The sequence below is a fragment of the Garra rufa genome, chromosome 1 (assembly GCF_049309525.1).
Source record: "Garra rufa chromosome 1, GarRuf1.0, whole genome shotgun sequence".
Taxonomy (NCBI): domain Eukaryota; kingdom Metazoa; phylum Chordata; class Actinopteri; order Cypriniformes; family Cyprinidae; genus Garra; species Garra rufa.
The window spans coordinates 89,779,401-89,798,493 of NC_133361.1; the positions used below are offsets into that span (position 1 = coordinate 89,779,401).

The window sequence follows — 19,093 nt, forward strand, 5'->3', positions numbered from 1 at the left end:
ATGAATCCGCTGTGTTCTTCATGTCTCGTGTGTGTGTGTGTGTGTGTGTGTGTGTGTGTGTGTGTGTGTGTTATTGTGTTCTACGTCACCGCTCATCAGAGCATCTGCTGATCTCGTTACCCCCACCAGGTGTTGTGTATTGTCCCTTCTATAAAACCTCACCACTTTCTCTCCCGTTTGTCAGATCGTTGTTTGATGTCAGTGAGTCAGTCTCTTCAGTCTGTGTCGTCGTTGTGGATGTTGATCGTGGTCTCGTTTCTGGTTCGTGTCTTTGTTGTCTTCATCATCCCCGGATTACTCTGCACTGGATTTAGACTCACCTCTACTCATCACGCTGACTATCTCGTCCCTCCACCACCCATCCGAGAGACATAATCTAGTTTCATATCCTTGTCCGTTCATCCTTTCAATAAACCTGGTTTAACTCTGCATTGGCTTCCTCATCTCTTTGCACCCGTTACAGATACATCTATGCTGCCTTCAAAATTCGATCAGAACTTGTATTCGGATGTGACTTGTATGTGGATGCCTTCCAGCCTCCCAAGGCAGCATTTTAGAGCTTTCGGGTGCAGCCTAGGTGTTTATGTCTATGGAATATGGTGATGACATTGTAAATGTTGATTGGCTTGTGCAGTTGTTGTCCCAGGAACATCTTAAAAGATATTGGCTTCAGGATAACAAACACTTGGCAAAATCGGGATGAGCTCTAACATAATATTTCATTTTAGTTTTCAAATTCAAATATGGCTTTTGTATTAGGTATAAAATGTAATGAAAAATAAAATGTTCTCTCTGTTTAACTGATTGATTGTGGATGCCACTGATCTGAGGATAAATTTCATTTCTGTGAAAAAGAAAGCATGTGTGTGTGTGTGTGTGTGTGTGTGTTTGTTTGTAGTAGAGTAATTACACATGTATCCACATATTTCATAGAAATATAAATTAATGTTAGAAACTGTAAGTTGTTTGGTTGATGTATTTAAAGTTGGCTTTAAATTCAATTTATAAAAAAGGCGTGCGCTTTCCTTCTTATCAACAAAGCGCTCGGGCGCTTGCGCTCCGGAAGCGTCTGCCGTTGCTAAGCAACCATAACCTGCGCTCTCCATAAATACGTGGAAGTTTCAGCAAAGGATAAATGGATTTTCAGCATTAAAAATCGTTTGCAGTAGCTCTGTTATTATATTTATTTAAAAATGTTTATTCCTGTACAGCTATGATAAGCTGTTTCTCTGACTTGGCAGTGCTCTCAATGCATTAAGGGAAAGGATGAAGCTAATAGGTTAGTTCATGTCACATTACCTGCGGTGGGCCTAGGCTGGTTGGCTGGTTTTAGCTGGTCATAGCTGGAAGGCAGGCTGGTTTTAGAGGGGTTTTGGCCACTTTTCCAGGCTGGTCTTAGCTGGAAGGTAAGCTGGTTTTAGAGGGGTTTTGGCCACTTTTCCAGGCTGGTCTTAGCTGGAAGGTAGGCTGGTTTTAGAGGGGTTTTGGCCACTTTTCCAGGCTGGTCATAGCTGGAAGGTAGGCTGGTTTTAGAGGGGTTTTGGCCACTTTTCCAGGCTGGTCTTAGCTGGAAGGTAAGCTGGTTTTAGAGGGGTTTTGGCCACTTTTCCAGGTTGGTCTTAGCTGGGAAACAACCAGCTAAAACCAGCTAAGACCAGCCAACCAGCCTAGGCTGCTTTTAGCTGGGGGGGTTTTTCAGCAGGGCTGATGCTTTACTGGTAAGATACTTGTTGGATTTATTCAGCCCCTAGACAGTCTTACTTTAGCAGCGGCTCTTTTGGGGCGATGGAGAAATCACCCATTTTGGACAATGGTTGTCTAAATTTTGCCATATCTTGAAAATGTTGACAGCCACTGGATAGTGCTACATAAACAGATTTCTTTATCACCCCAGAGCTGAACTTGAGATATGCGTTTGTGTCACGGAAAAAACTATGTAACTTTATGTACAATAGGTCTGTTAAAAGATAGTGAGTTAAATCAAAAGTAAATATAAATGTTTGGCTTTTTATATTTATTTGAGTACATTTGGAAGAAAATTACAATAAGCAGCCCCTCGCATACAGAAAATTAGGACATATGTTGTGCTTATCTATTTTGGTTTCCAAAACGTCTAGGAAATAAAGGCAAGAAGTCCTAATATACATTCATAAAATAGGTTAGGCAAGTTTATGTATATGGCACATTTCATACACAGTGCTGATTCAAAGTGCGGTATAAGAGGAATTAAAATAATCATAAAAGGGAAAAAAATCACAACAATAAAAACTGAGAATTTAAGAACATTTAAAATTATTTAAAATTGATTTCAAATTAATTAAAAACAGTTAAGAATAAAACCGATTACACACAAAATGCAATGCAATCTGTTCGGACGTAGCACAGTTCTCATTCAATAAATGCACAACTGAACAGATGAGTTTTGAGTCTGCATTTAAATGTGGCTAATGTATTAGCACATCTGATCTCTTCTGGAAGCTGATTCCAACTGCGGGCGGCATAATAGCTAAAAGCGGCTTCCCCTTGCTTTGTGTGAACCCTTGATATTACTAACTGACTCGATCCTAGTGATCTGAGTTGTCTGTTAGGTTTATATTCAGTGAGCATATCTGCAATGTATGTAGGTCCTAGGCCATTGAGTGCTTTATAAATGAGTAGAAGTAATTTAAAATCTATCCTAAACATAACTGGAAGCCAGTGTAAGGACCTGAGGACTGGTGTGATATGCTTTGATTTTCTGGTTCTAGTCAGAATCCTGGCAGCAGCGTTCTGTATGAGCTGCAGCTGTCTAATGGTCTTCTTGGAAAGGCCAGTGAGGAGACCATTACAATAGTCCACCCTGCTGGTGATAAAGGCATGAAGGCTGGTTTCTCCAAGTCTTGACGGGAAACAAAACATCTAATAAAATTAAAAGTGAATGCAGAAAGCATAATTTATTGCTTCACCCCTGCTGAAAAAAAAAAACAGCTAAAAGCAGCTGGTTTAAGCTGGTCTTCCAGCCTGGCCAGGCTGGTTTGAGCTGGTGGTTTCCCAGCATGACCAGCTAAGACCAGGCTGGTTGACCGGTTAAAACCAGCCAACCAGCCTAGGCTGCTTTTAGCCATTTTTTTTTTCACCAGGGTCAAAAGGTTTCTCTGAGCATTATTGAAACGAAATTGCAATATAGCAATATTGATTCATATATCTTATCATAAAACCCCAGGAATATCCAGTTACCATCACCTAACCTTTATTACGACTATAATCAATCTACTGAAGAACATACTAAGCTTTACTAACAATTCATGTTTTCAGTGTTTGGCAGCACAGAAGTTGGGTGCAGTGCATCTCGAAGTGTATCCAGAATCTTCTGAAGCTCCTCTGTGGTCTCCTTTATTTTTGTCACAAATTTCATGGTCTCAGACTTCAGCTCTTCTGCCTGTTGAGTGTTTGAAGGCAGCAGGTTTGTTGTGTCGCTGTTATTTGATGTCTGGTCAGTCGACCCAGCGGTTTGGCTGCTGGTGGCTGATTCTCGTTGACTCTCTCTTAAAGCGTAATCTTGGCGGATGTTGTGGATTTCTCTAGAGTCGAGAAAAACAAAGAAGACATCCACAGCTACAAAAAGTGCAGACAAAACTCCAGTAGCTGCTTCAGCCACACGAAGGGCTCTTCCAGCCTGAGCTGCAACCTTCCCAACATTTACGACTTCAATTACACGGAGCATCTCCGGAATTCCTCCCAATCCTCGTCCAAGTTGAGTTCCAGCATTTGCCCCAGGTTGTGCATTGGAAAATGAGCCATCGCTTGTGGAAAACTGTCTTTCTAAAGTTTCCACGGCTATTTGGATGTTTTGGATGCAGCTGACTGTGGAGGTGATTTTTTCCTGGAACTCTTTTATGAGCATTTTGATCTTTTGCCGGTTTGTTTTCTGGTTAACCATGTTTGTTATATTGCTGGCCCCAGCTGTTACTCCTCCAGCTACTGCTGTACTGATTCCCACCCCTGTTACTATCAGAGACGCTCCGAGAGTGAACGGTGAGAGAACAAGTCCAACTACAGATGTGATTCCTCCAGCCAGTCCTATGACACCTCCTGTGAGACTGCTTACAGTTGTGTTGAAATGGACTCTTTCCAAATTTTCAGCCAGGGCTCTCAGTTCCTCTAGTGTCCTATAAAGTGTCGTAATAGTTTGCATATTCTAGAAAAAAAGAAATTTTTCTAATTTACCCCATTTTGTTTAAAACCAGTACCAATGTGCATTTTTTATAGCAAATTTATTATTTATTATAAATATTTTTTAAGGTAACTCACCCTTTGACGAAGATAATTAATGATAAAAGGTCTAGTCAAGATCCCGCTAACGGACGGGCGATTCGCTGGATTGAGCTGAAGTATGTCTCCTACCAGCTGACGAAGGTCCTCTGAGAAGGTCTCAGGAAGTGCTTCATAGGAGGATGTAAGTATCTTTTGAACAGTCTCAACTGTCAATGTTGCAGGAAACTAAATGGGGACAAAAACTAGGGAAATCAAAATTTTTCATTTATCAACAGGATCAAACAAAAGCATAAAAGTATTCCCACTGAGGCAAAACAATTGGGCAAACGCATTTGGAAATCAGTATAGAAAGAGGGGATGCACCGATGTATTGGCCACTGATATTTATCCACCAATTTTGGATTGTTTTTTAAAACCATTGGCATATCAAAATTGCATAATTCATTCATCTTTCTCTCTGCCAAATAATAAGATTTGTTTGTCAAAACAAAATAAAATCTGTACAAAATCATTTGTCAGGCAAATTAGTTCGGCCTATTCAAATGTGACACTGACGCATCCAACAGTGCACCTGCAGCATGTCTGTCAACAGATAAAAAGGAATACAACTATATAGGCTACCTAAAAAAGGAATATAAAGGCCAATACGTGATGTTTTGTTAACAAATTTTGGGAGGAGCACGCGCAGATAATTAACACGGCCAATTCACCATCAGCAATCACACTCCCTATCAAATCACTACAGTCCCTTTAAATAGCCAAGCAGTCCTACCTTCACTTATCTCTGATTTTCAGCATCCCTCCCCCCCCCTTTTATTTTTCTCTTCACCTCCAGCTAGGGGGGAGCGCTATTGGGTTCGGGCCAAATGCCGAGCTCGGACCCCTCTCCCTGGGCAGGGGGAGTGCCCCGGGCTCGGGAATGACTACCGAGCTCGGAGCCCTCTCCCGGACAGCACGCCAAACACGCTTAACTTTTACGCCATTTATTATATGTAAGAGCGAACAAAATATATTTCACTGTGATCATTAACATTAACAAAAGAAAAGAAAAAATTGTGCTGTGTTTCAGATCATTGTTAGGTGCTCTGAAGTTCATGGAAAGGAAACCAAGGCTTTTCTTAATTTTTTCATAAATTACGGGGTAACTGTTGCAATGATCTCATTGACGCCTCACATACCATATTTTTCTAACTTGAAGTTGCAGCCTGTTCATTATCAAAATGAAATACAGTTAAAGTACTTTGATGTCTTTCTGCACCTTGAATGTGTAAGTAGCACTGCACTTTTATGGAGGGACAAACTGCTCAGATGAATGAAGGTCTTATGGGCGTGGTACGATATGATGGTATGACAGAATTTTCATTTTGAAAGAAACTAACCCTTTAAATGTTTAACTAATGAACTGATGCCAATTTTAGTTGACACTGCATTGGTATTTCTTAACACATTATATTAAATTCCCTGCAATATATTACAAAATCGTTGTTTTAACTTCTTGTAATTGTTTCAATCTGATGAAAGGAAAATCTTACCGCACATTTCAGCATACATAGCTCATAGATGAGACATCCCAGCCCCCATATTTCACTGTAAAAGTTATTAACAGCATGGTATAAGTATTCTGTTTGAAAAATACAAATATATTCTATAGGCAGTCATAACTGCAGTTTGAAAATGTTTTATTACGTTTTTTCCTCATAAGGTTTGTGATTCAAAATCTCAGGTGCAACATATGAAGGTTTATTTTCTTCAGTTTGCTGTTCGGTGGACCTGATAGAAACAGGGAAGATATGGTGCAGAATCCAGATCACAAAGTATACATGTATATGATTTATGCTGTTTTTTTTATTATGCATTGAAGAGTTTCTGACAAGCAATGTTTTGAAATATAGGAGAAAACAATACCCTTGATGGACAACTCCAAACTCTCCAAGACGGATGGTTCCAAATGTAGTGAAGAATATACTCTATAATAAGAAAACAGGTATATTTTTTTAACTTTTATTATACATTTTTTATATTTTGTAGAATTTTTTTGTTGTCTCGAGGATAATGTATTAACAGCAATGTATTAAAAACTAAAGACAACATTTTTGTTGGTCATTTTCACAGAACCCTGTGAACGGGAATCATTTTGACGCTGTATTCTGCTTCCAGGCCAGTAGTTGGCAACATCATTTTGTCAATAATCACTAGCAAAAATGTAATGGAAAATGACCTGACATTTACATGGGAATGGTAACAACATCATTTTCCAAACCCTTCTCTTTGGAAAACGTTTTCAAAAGCTTGTGTTTTCAAGCGCCGAAACGCTGCTGTTTTGTAAATGAAAGGCCAAAACAGATAAAAAGTTCTCTTTCATCATCTCGTTTTCAAGATCCACCTATGGGAAGGGCATCCGTACCTGACCTCTGCAAGTCAAATAACGACATCAAATGATGTTGATATTTGGTTGTTTTTAGGTTGCGTTGGAAAGTGACCAAAATCCAACGTCGAGCCAACATCTTAAACCAACGTCATATTGACGTCAAATACTGACATTTATTCGTAAGGTATGGCAACCAAAATCTAACGTCTGATAGACGTCATAGTGGTAACGTCCACACAACGTCAAGCTGTAACATCAGACGTTGATATTTGGTTGTTTTTAGGTTGCCTGTGCAGAGGTGGTGAATTGGTCACCTCAATTCACTCGATGGTTTATCAGTAACCCTCCATCACCCCATCTCATCACTCCGAGTTCTCGCTACTCCTATTGGGGTAATGTACTCTGGGTCGGGCCACTCCCGAGCTCGGAGCCCTTCACCGGACAGCACGCCAAACATGCACTACTATTCTCCGGCTGATTATATGTAAGCGTGAACTCGTGAACTGATAGATTAAACTCTTGCCGTATCCAGTCGGCAAAACAGCAAAAACGTCCTTCTTGCAAAGGAACGATTCGAGTTTTCGGTTTTCTGTTCCTCTTTTATATGGAAAGCCAAGTCTAACTCGTTCATTGCAGCGGCCAAAGCCGTTTCAAACAACTTGTTGTTCATCTGTAGCGACCGCAATCTTTCAAAGTTTACTATATGATTCGGACGTTGCAGTGCTGTCATCATCAGCTTAGCTCGCCTCTGGCCCGCCTACATCAGATACACCGATTTGATTGGTTCCCACAATTGCTTACGTATTGCAGTAACCTGCATCATTGCTCGATGCCAGAGTGTCTTGCAGAGACAGTTCAAATTGTGCTCTCGCGAGACCTCTGGATTTCCAGGGTACTGGATTCGCTAATTAGCACAGTTTTTCAACCAGGATGACAGAGATTGGACCAAGTCCTTTCTTTCAAGTCACTAAGTCTCAAGGCAAATCCCAAGTCCTCAAAAGGTTAAAGTTAATGCGATAATGAAGTGGCTAACTGAATGATGATTGTGCATTGGTGACGAACATCTGCTGTTATTAAAAATTACAGAGGATCAGATGTTGATGTTTTATTGGTTAAAATGTCACCATCATATTTGCTTTAGTTGGGCTCTTTACCCTTGGGATAGATCTCTCTCTGTTACAATGCATGTGGTGTTGTAAAGCAGTCAGACCAAATCTGTACAGTGAGCAGCTAATGGTTGTTTTTATATGGTGGGATGGTCATCAACAGCTAATTTGAACACAATAATAATAAATAATAAAAAATAACTTTCTTTTCTTCTTATGTTAAGGTTTTGCACTATCAAATCTGTAAAACTACAGCAGGTTAAGCACCTCTAGCGTTCTTCTAACAGTTATAGTGAATAAATTTAAAACCTGTATAATGCATAAAACATTTTTTAGCATCTGTACTACTTATACACACACAGACATCATGTGCACTGCAGTATGAATAAATATTGTCACCACTGTTGAGGAGCGTATGATAAGTGTTCATGTCTTAAAGCCTGAGCTGATTCAGTTTTTTTCTTCCAATATTGAATATTGATTTTTTTTTTTCTGTAGTTCTACAATAGCTACATGTCATTCAATAAATCAAAGAGAGAGAGACCACTTTGTGATGCTTATCCAAATTAGTTATATGAAGAGAGTGTGAGCTAATCTGCTGTTGCAAGCTTTCGATTCAGCAATGCACAAATGTTTGCTGTAAAACAGTATTGAAATTACTTTAAATTATTCCAAGAGTCAAGAAACAAACTAAAGCAAACCTTACTACAATTATGGTGTCGTTGTGTTTTTCTTTTCTTTTCTTGACCAATAAAACATCAACATCTAAACCTCTTATTATTCTCAATAAGAGATTCTGCAGACATGAAATAAAGTCAGTCTGGTTAGGAATGAGTGAAGCTTGTGATGCTGTTTGTGGAGAGGTTTAATCAGATTTTGAGAGATGAATTTTTTTTTTCAGTTGATTCAAGTCAGTTGTAGTTCTTGTGTTTCTCCTTTCTTCAGTGATGCTGCTTGTTAACAGCAGGTGTTCATCACTAACACAATCATCATTCAGTTAGCTCATTAAAAGATAACTATTGCCAAAATGCAACCTGGGCTGTTTTTTTTTTTTTTTTTTTACTGTCATTACATGTTCTCAATGCTCGAGTTCATGTGTAGAGACCCAGGCGATACTTCGAGCAAAGTTTTATGGTGTGTCGAGCCTTCTTAGTGTTGTAAAAATATCGTTTTTGATGCGCTCAAAGTTATGCCCCTAGTATTCCCATTCACCGGCCATTGACCACTAAACGAAATCATGGCAATCTAAAAAACGGCTTGTTTGTCGTAATTATGCTTTTAGATATAAGTTTGTCTTGTTTACAGTAATAAAAAAACAGCCCAGGTTGCATTTTGACAATAGTTATCCTTTAAGTTGAACTCATAGGCTTGGGATTTCACTTGAGACTCAAAAGGAATGACTTGGTCCAATCTCTGTCCTCCTGTCTGAAAAACTGTGCTAATTAGCAAATCTGCGCGTTGGAAAGTGACCAAAATCCAACGTCGAGCCAACATTTTAAGCATTGGACATTGACGTCGGCCTGACGCTGGGTTCTGACGTCAACCCAATTTTCATTTCCAATCAAAATGCAATGTCCCCACGACATTGGGGTACACCGTCAATCTGTCATCATTTTGACGTCCTGTGCCTGCTTGGCACTGTATTGTTTGCTGCTGCCTATATTAATTAGATTAATTAGATTTTTTTGAGCACTTGAACACCTTGTTTCTATGTAGATGATATGTATAGATTAACTGCATTTAATCTGTACCTCAGGTTGCAGGTTCTTATGCAGGATCTGTTGATCGTGCAGGTACTTTAAAGCCATGCAGATCTTTACAATCCAGTCCAGAATCTGTAAATCAGTAAAATGTAAATGTACAAATTTTATTTTGTTAAACATGCAAAAGTTTTCTCCACTGCAAGAGGTTAAAACTGATTTGGAATGGCACACTCCTATCTACGTAAAGTCTAACTACTGAAAGTGTACTGTATATTATTAAGGGCAAAGCACCGAAGGTGCGTAGGCACCTATTGTATCCGTTAGAATTCTTATTATTATTCTGCTTCTTCTTCTGCTTCTTCTTCCGCTCAAGTCTATGGCAGCCCATAGAACCGTTTGTGGGAAAGTTGTGTAATTTGGCACACAGATAGAGGGCAGTCCCAACATTAACAGCAAATTAGCAAATTAGCAAATTAACATAGCAAATTTTGAGTCTCTAACTCAAAATCTCTAGCGCCACCACTTGTCCAAAGTTTCACTTTCTTTATGCTAATAACTTTTGAACCATTAGGCACAAATACAAAATAATTTTTTTTCTCTGAAACTTTGGCTCATGCCGAGTCGATTGAAGACCAAAATTCAAATATCGTAAGGTTGTTTTTATTTCTATTTTTAATAGTTTGTAAAACATACTTTTTCAAACTCATCCAAGACGGTTTGTCTGACTTTGACAAAAATTGGCTCAGATCATCTTCAGACCATGCTGGCAAAAAGTTATGGAATTCAAATTGATTAGTCAAACCGTTCTTGAATAATGCACAAACGAATTCTACGAAAGGCAAGCAAAAATGGATGTGAGGCCATATCTCTGCAACGGTATGTCGTATTGAGACCAAACTTGGTGTGTGTTATAACAAGCATGACCTGATGTAACACATGGACTCGACGACAACGTTGAAGATTCAAACGCGAGCTCGGCAATGGCAGTTACACCTGAGGCTACCTGCAGTGTTTCATCACAGTACCACCTAGTGTTCAGGAGATACAAAAAAATAGCTTTTTTTTTGCTTTCAACTTCTTAATGGTTTGGCCAAAAATCTCAAAACTGGTCTCTTTAGATTCAGTGCATCATGCCGTGTTGAATCATATCCAGTTTTGCCATGTCGGCCATTTTGAATTTTGTAGTAAAATGCTATATTTTATGAACGCACTGATGTATTGTTACAAAACTCTGTATAGGCCATCAGCACGATACCCTGAAGGAGCCCAGGAAGTTTCAAGCCAGCACCACCTAGTGGTAAAATCAAATATTCACATACTTATAACTTTGGCTGTGGTTGACTTATTTTCCAACTTTTTTGAAACCTAACATGCCTTATGGTTTGTGCAACGTTACTTTTTACCGTATATAAAAAAAAACCATTTGCCAATATTTTAGAAACTGTTACTCCAATCGACACGAAACCTCCGTAGGAAATTCGGAAACATAGCGTGCTGGCAAAATGTTAACGCGCAATTACCAAAATTTTGATACGCAAAACACTGTAAACAAAGTCTGGCATCGATCATTTTTTTTTCTGATCTCTTTAATATATAAAATATCTATAACTCCAAAACAAAATTTGATATTTTAATTAAATTTTACACACATACGTATGAGCAAAATGGTGGGATTGTGCCTCTTGGTGGTGCTATAATTAAACAAAACATGAAATTGCCATTGACTTTGAGTATTATAATAAAAAATGCTACATTTTACAAATGCATTGGTATATCATGACGAATGTTTGTATTTACCATCGAGACATGACCTGAGAGTACTTGCTGGTTTACTGCTTGCAGCTATATTTAGATACTTTTACTGGTTATGTGGGAAGCTGGTTGCTCAGGTGCTGTCTGACATACATGTCTTTATAGGGTTGGGTTGGGTTGTTTTAAAAGGTTCTATAGATCATGGTTGATCAATTTGTTCCAACCTCCAACACACCTTTCTGGAAGTTTGCTTGTATATTTAAGTAATGCTGAAGATCCCAATGCCTGTAGTAATAAGTTAGCATTTCCAAGAATCTACAATCATACCTCATTCTCAGAAAACATAGCATTTCCATTCTTTTTGTTTTTGATTTTCTGAGCGAGATCTCCGCCTTCACAGTGCTCCAGGACAAGATACACACAGTCAGAATCTGAAAACAGATTTATTACTGTTTAAAATAATTTAATGCAACAAATGAATGTAAAATGAAAAGAATAATCAGGGTTCGAATTATGGGGGAGCTAAGGGGAGCTCGGCTCCCCTGAAAAGGACCTGGGCTCCCCTGAAAGCCTACTTTGAGACATTTAGGGGGAGCTCTAAAACACTTTCCATTTTTTGTGTCGCATATAGATTTTGATTTTCTGTACATTAAGGTTCCTGAAATAAATGATGATATTAAAAATTTGTCAATGTTGTGTGTTTATTCGCTCATTACATTACTTTTTCCGAACCATATTTTCCGCTGTCTCCTTCTGTGACCATCCATGCGTGGCGGCGTTTACGTTACCACTTGAACTTCTCACTGAGTTGGTATTTGAATGTTAGCTTAACTTCAAGTTCAAAACATACTTTATTCGTTTTTTTGGAACACTCTGAGGATACTAATAAGAATTTCAAAAAGAAAGCAGCCAAAACTCAGTCAATTTGGATTTACAAAACAAACGAAGAGGAGTGATGACAGCGCACCAGCTACTATTTTTTTTATGATTGTTATATGAGTTATTCTGTTTTCATCATGATTTGCATGATGTAGGCCTGGTTGATTCAGAACCGTGGACAGAGCTGTTTGCCCTAACACTGACAGCACTGACTGACGCTTGCGTTTTGAAGTAAACGGTTTACTAAGTAAACAATAGGTTTACTGTAAAATGCCCGAACATGCACCAAAAGCGTTAAAGTCAGTCAGGCAGGATCGGAAAATAGGGCTCCCCCGAAAGCCACTTTGTAATTCGAACCCTAAGAATAATTTTAGAATTTTCTCTAAACCTTTGATAAATTCCTTGTGCTGGACGATGTGTGGGTGACTGAGATGAGGGAGAAATGTAGATTCATCCTAAAAACAAACAGAAACACATTGAGTCACATTTATTTATAGCACTTTATACAGTCCCTGCTGAAAAAAACAGCATATGCTGGTTAGGTAAGTTTTGGAGCTGGGATGCTGGTTTTAGCTGGTTTATGCTGGTCCTTTGCTGGTTTATGCTGGCCATTTGCTGGTTTATGCTGGTCCTTTGCTGGTTTATGCTGGCCATTTGCTGGTTAATGCGGGTCCTTTGCTGGTTTATGTTGGTCCTTTGCTGGTTTATGCTGGTCAAGGACCAGCATAAACCAGCAAAGGACCAGTATAAACCAGCTAAAACCAGCATCCCAAAACCTAATCAGCATATGCTGTTTTTTTCAGCAGTGGTACAAATTGTTTTAAAGGAGCTTTACAGCAATGAAGAGCAAAATAACAGTTACTGGTTGTTTAAAGGGATCATGCACTACGAAACCAAAATTCCCTTGATCTTTTGACATATAGGATGGTTTTCAGAACTTAAAACTTGTCGTTAGTCTAAAACCAGCTTATATTGCAGGCAGTTTGCCAAAAAGACAGCTTGTAGAATAATTCCTGAGAAGCTGAACACCTGTTTCTACATCACTGCCTGTTTAGCCCCGCTCACAGATTCGCGTGTGTAGTGTTTACTAGAGAGGCAAATGCGCACGTCTATGCAAAAAAGTAACAATAAAGACGGCTTAACAAGGATAACAAGGCGCTGTGCATTTCCAACGTTTGGAAAAGAGATGAACCATTTTAAATGAAGATCCAGACCGCGTCTGTAAGAACTCAAGAAGCACAATTCAAAGCTGAATTTACAAAATTTACAAAAAATAAAATAAAATAAAAATCCTGTGCCGACTATATTTAACAGTACAAAATAAAAAACAAAGGCAGTTCATTATACCTTTAAAGGGTTAGTTTACCCCAAACTAAAAATGATTCCATGATTTACTCACCCTCCAGCCATCCTAGGTGTATATGATTTCTACACAATCTGAGTTATATTACAAAAATGTCCAGTGGCAGTGAATGGGGCACCGCTAAACACAGTGCGAAACACAACTCAGTACTCAGCAATCTGAGAAGGATTTTGGTGGGTGTTATATAGTGTGTGTAATTAGCGCAATGGATTATGGGAAATGTAGTCCGGGGTGACATGCAACAGTTTGTTTAACAGTTTTACTAAATTATGGGGTAATTTTCATTTGTGGGTGAACTATCATTTTAGGTATTAATATTCATGTGTGGGCCTTTCTCCCCATTTATCTCTCAGATCTCATCACAATCAAACTGTCTAACTTACCTGGTTAGCGCTCAACTTTTTAATGACAAACTGATCACCACCTTCATTTTTCACCAGGATCTTATTCTCCACGTGACTCACTAGTGAGTAGCCATGTTCATTTAGAGCTGACAGACTGTTGCCCATTGCTGAAAATATCTGCAAAACAAAATGTTTAAGAAGGGAATACATTTATGTGTATTCAAGGTAACCAAATATTCACTTTCTGGGGAAACTGTGTAATGTTTATATAAAATATCCAAGATACAAGGGTAAATAATTAAGCAGATACTTTCGATATGAGAAATGGAAACAAGATAATCAATTTAAAGAGCACGGTTTCCTGTTTGTTTCCTGAGAACATGTTGATAATTTTCATGATTTGTTATTGCAGCTGTTTTTCTTTTGACAAATCAAGTAAGATAATTAATGTTGTTTAGAAAACCATAATATTAAAATATATTATAGTTTCTGTAGATAAAACTAAACTTTTGCTGAGATAACTGAATTTTTATTAACTAAAAATGTTAAGGCAACCAGGTTACTTACTTTTTAAGCTAAATTAACAATAATTTTGAACAGTCTATGTAACAACAATCTTTCTGAACTCAGATGTTTTTGAATCAAAGAAAGATGTTTTTGAATAAAAAAAAGCAGTTCAAGTATTTTAAGTATTTGTGAAATGACTCCTTAATAGCTCTTTTTGGACTGATTTTCCTGACCTGAAAAATGCAACTGTATTTTTTTCCTCTGAACAGAAGATGTCAATAAATGCAATTGTCAAGTTTCATTTTGACAGATATTCAGGAGGGGTGAAAACATTATAGGTTAGAGGTTTTCAAACAAATCATGTTTTATACCAGCATGCTTCTTAAAATTAATTTAGTATAAAATATCTATTGGTGACAAATGCAGTTGTCAATGTCTTACTTAAAAACACCTCGCTACCATTGGGTATAACATTTTTGTTTTCATTAATTTATTAACAAAATGTTTTTGTTTTTTTTCAAGCAGATTAAAAAGGTAAATCAGTCACATAATGGAAGCACTGCTTTTGTCTGTCCAGCTGAATCTCTATATGTAAATAATAACGGAGCATAAGTTTTATTTTGAATGATTCTCCTTCAGCAAACATCCATAAATGAACAATGTAATTAAGAAGACTCACTGTTTCAGCTCACTTTGTGGAACACCTTTGCTTTGAATCAGCTTTGCTTTTGTTTCTAACAGTATTTCTCCTCTTCACCAATTATTCACAATCCTCATGATTCCATTGAGAGCTGAAGATTTTCCCAGTCATATCTGTAGATAAAAAAAAAAAAAATTTCATCTGTCATTCAGCTTTTGAAATTGAGACTGTAAGACAATATGTTCACAGCCTGCTGATGTGTCATATACTATTTGTGTGATGGCATGTTTTTACTTTCGCTTTCTCTAAAGAGAAAGTGTCGTGTTACTCACTTGTTTATTCTTCACCAGGTATTTTGCTGTATCCTGGTCAAGAAAGAAATCAAGCTCTGGTTACCAAAAGGGGACGAATAGGTATCTACAGTAACAGCGATTAACTTTCCACTATGCTACCTCCTACAGAATGTAGGAACTGCAAAGATCTCATGATGGATCACCATAGCAAGACACCTGCTCGAAAACAGTTCTATTCCAATATATGGCAGGCCAAAAGGTTCAAAAATAGGCCTAGCAATCTTATGAATGCAATGGGTTTTGTTTCACTAAAAAGTGCAATTGGTCTTTATACCTAATCCAAATATCTTATGCTTCTCTGTTTTTACATTGTAGACACTCCATTGGTGTGAACCCTAAGACAAACAATGCAATGAATGTTTGTGATGACACCGTATGATGTTCTGTTCCGCCCAGCACTGGTCAAGCAGTGGTAATAATTATTATTTTTTTTTTTTTACTTTTATTTTTATTGAAAACACAGAACAAGAGGTCATCATGGGCATTACAAAGTCAAGACATTAAAATGTCCATACATTCTTTGAAGTACAGTCTCACACCTATCCTCAATGGCATGTGTACACAATCCATTTATCCCAATACTTAATATATTTATCCAAATTAAGTCTAACAGTAAATGTAAGTCTCTCCATACAATATATTTCGTTAATAATTCCCAACCACTGGTCTCTTGTTGGAGGGTCAGCCTGAAACCATTTACGTTTTATGGATATCCGACTGCTTGCAAAAAATATTTTTATTAAGTATCTATCACTGTCTAGAACTGTTTTAGGTATTTCTCCTAGGTACAGTGTTATGAATGAAAAATTCAACTCTACCCCTAATATTTTCCCAATTTCAGCTGCTACTTCATGCCAATAAAATTGTATTTTTGGGCATGCCCAAAAGACATGAAAATGATTAGCCATTGAGGTTCCACATTGCCTCCAACAAAGACCCAGACTCTGTTCACCTGTGCATATTGCTGTTAATTTGGGAGTTATAAAGAATCTTATTAAATTCTTCCATCCAAACTCCCGCCAGGATCTTGAGTTTGTAGTGTTTACCTGTGTAACACATATATCTGTCCAGACTTCCTCCGTTATTTGGGAGTCTGATTCTTTCTCCCATTTCTGTTTTATATAATTTGAAGAATGTTTTTTGCTGGTTTGTATATATCCATATAATTTTGATATCAACCTCCTATTGTGTTCTTTTAAATATGCATTAATAAATGTTGTGATCAAATTGTCATCGCTTGTTGCTATGCATTTCGTCGCCTTAGAATTATAAGGTTCTATCTGACATTTTTGTCAAAATTGAGTTATTCACATATTCTTATTCTGTGACAACTTATTTACATTATGTGATGTTTTTTTTTTAAAGTTGTGTACATTTTAGGGTTTTTTATTTAGAAAAGAAAAAGGTTCTATCTACAAAGTCGAACTATAACTTGGTTCTATAAGGTTCTATCTGTGAGCCAATCAGCACTTCGAATGCAAACAAGAGGACCAATCAGGATCAACTTTCTTTGTCATGTCGCCGGACTGCGCCATAACAGCAGGAAAGATTAAACGTAAAACAACAATTGCACGTCTGTAGAATCAATGAGTGCAATTCACATTTATTCCTCAAAGTGGCACTGTTTAAAACATAATGATGGCGTGATTTTTTTTACTTATAATTACCGCTACCGGCATTATATACATTACCGGCATAAAACAAATAATATTATCTGCAACTGGCTTGAATGGCTTTACTGCAGAGCAACTGCATAATGTAAAGTACATAATGAAATATAAGTGTCACTGTCGTTTGATGGTGAATGTGGTCAATAGCGATCAAACTGTTGTTATTAAAGATGTTGAAATAGTTAGTTTTGCGAATATGGTTGAATATGGCTTTTTGTGGAATAAAGTCCTGGTCAGATGGATTAGAGTAGCTGATTTTTTTAACTGTTTCTGCAATAATGTTCTTAATTACCCACTATAATTATAAAATTAACAAAATATTCAGCACTGCCTTTTATGCCTAACTTAAACAAAAAAAATATATTTGTCCTAAAATATTAAATAAATGTGATAAAGAAAGCATTAAAGCATTAAATTCTCATACATGTTGACACATTGTTACAACAGTAATTTATGTTTAAAACAAATTATGAGTAAACTACTTTTAGTTCTTGAAAATTGTTGCTTTAATTAATGTTTTACAAGATAGAACCTTATAATTCCAAGCAGAAAACGACTTTTTAGAATTAGAAGGTTCTATCTGCATTTGACCTGTTCCCAAAATCCCCATTTAAAAATTTGAGAGGATTTTGATATTGTACATTTCAAATACATTTAGGATCTCTGTCATTCTCATGTAGGAAAGCGACTTGTTCCCCATATCATTTTTGCGGTAACACTTTACAATAAGGTTCATTAGTTAAACATTAGTTAATGTATTAACTAACATGAACTAACCATGAGCAATACATTTGTTACTGTATTTACTAATCTTTATTAACGTTAGTTAACGAAAATACAGTTGTTCATTGTTTGTTCATGTTAATTCACACTGCATTAACTAATGTTAAGAAGATTTCAGTAATGTATTAGTAAATGTTGAAATTAACATTAACAAAGATTAATAAATGCTGTATAAGTGCTGTTCATTATTAGTTCATGTTAACTAATGTGGTTAACTAATGTTAACTAAAGAACCTTATTGTAAAGTGTTACCATTTTTGCTATATAGAATGCTAAATCTTTGAAGCTCAATATCTCAAAACCACTCGGAACGCAGATAGAACCTTATAATTCCAAGGTGACGATTTGACTTTTTTATTAAAATAATCTCTAACTTGCAAGTATCTATAAAAATCCTGCTTTTCTAATCCAAATGTCCTGGAAACTTAATAAATTTCCATTAGAGGTGATTGAGCAATAAGATGTAATTCCTCTCCAGACCCATTGTTTAAATCTCTCATCTAACCTAGCAGGTTCAAAATCTGGATCATATGCTATCCACTTTAATAACCCAGTCTGTTTTTCTAAATGTGTTTTCCTCAAGACCCTAAACCACACTCAAAAAAATGATTCTTTAAACTAACTCAATTCAATTATGGACAGTGGTTCCAAACAACCAAATTGTTTTTTATTAACATATAAGGATTTTTTTCAATCTATTCAAAATTATTCTGTTAAGACAACACAATTGAATTAGGAAAATCAATGTGAAATAGTAATGTCCAACCAAATCAATGTAATCAATGTCCTTTAACTTAAAACCATTAAGTTTAGTCAGCTTGTTTTGGTTTACTAAAAAATAGGCCAAACAGCTCATAGTTTATTCATGTCGCAATGCATGATGGGAGTCATGGATGAGTTCTGATTGGCTACAACATGTTTTTTTGGTGGTCACTGTTGTTGTGATTCTCACACTGATTCTTCATGTCTGTGTGTCTAAAAGCAAAAAATCTTTTTTTTTCTTTCTTCATCTGTCTTATAAAGCCAAAACTGACAGATATTTTATTCACAGTTCTATTGAAATCTGTAAGGAAAACCTAAGTCAAGTATATGATGATAGCTATTTTAAGTACAGTCAATGCTACTTGGTGACTTTTGTACGGTGGCCGAGAAGTGCAAAACACAGCAACAAATCGCAACACAAAAAAACAAATCTGAACACCAAATAACAAATCCAGAATCAAAATTACAAATTAGAAAACACAATATCAAATCTAAAAACAAAACACAAACCATAAAACACAATAACAACTCCGGAAACAAAATATCAAGTCGGAAATCACAACGACAAACAAGAAAACAAAATGACAAGTCAGAAAACACAACGACAAA

At 36.9% G+C, this 19,093-nt stretch overlaps 1 protein-coding gene across 1 annotated transcript; it reads right to left on the bottom strand.

Moving 5' to 3' along the window:
- Positions 1-3,274: 3,274 nt before the first annotated feature.
- LOC141321741 (uncharacterized) lies at positions 3,275-13,934 on the bottom strand. Its single transcript, XM_073833391.1, has 9 exons — positions 13,809-13,934; positions 12,451-12,517; positions 11,511-11,614; positions 9,480-9,563; positions 6,160-6,221; positions 5,941-6,024; positions 5,787-5,841; positions 4,291-4,479; positions 3,275-4,177 (listed from the first exon to the last, which is right to left on the bottom strand). The coding sequence occupies exons 1-9, from the start codon at positions 13,932-13,934 to the stop codon at positions 3,275-3,277; spliced, it is 1,674 nt and encodes a 557-aa protein (XP_073689492.1).
- Between the last annotated feature and the right edge of the window lie 5,159 nt (positions 13,935-19,093).

What these genes read in the sequence shown, in the direction of transcription:
- LOC141321741 (XM_073833391.1), bottom strand. Translation starts at nt 13,934, where the DNA reads ATGGGCAACAGTCTGTCAGCTCTAAATGAACATGGCTACTCACTAGTG. An exon ending in GCACAAGGAATTTATCAAAG is followed by an intron (nt 11,615 to 12,450) that starts GTTTAGAGAAAA and finishes ATCTGTTTTCAG; the next exon opens with ATTCTGACTGTGTGTATCTT. An exon ending in AAACCTTATGAGGAAAAAAC is followed by an intron (nt 5,842 to 5,940) that starts GTAATAAAACAT and finishes TAACTTTTACAG; the next exon opens with TGAAATATGGGGGCTGGGAT.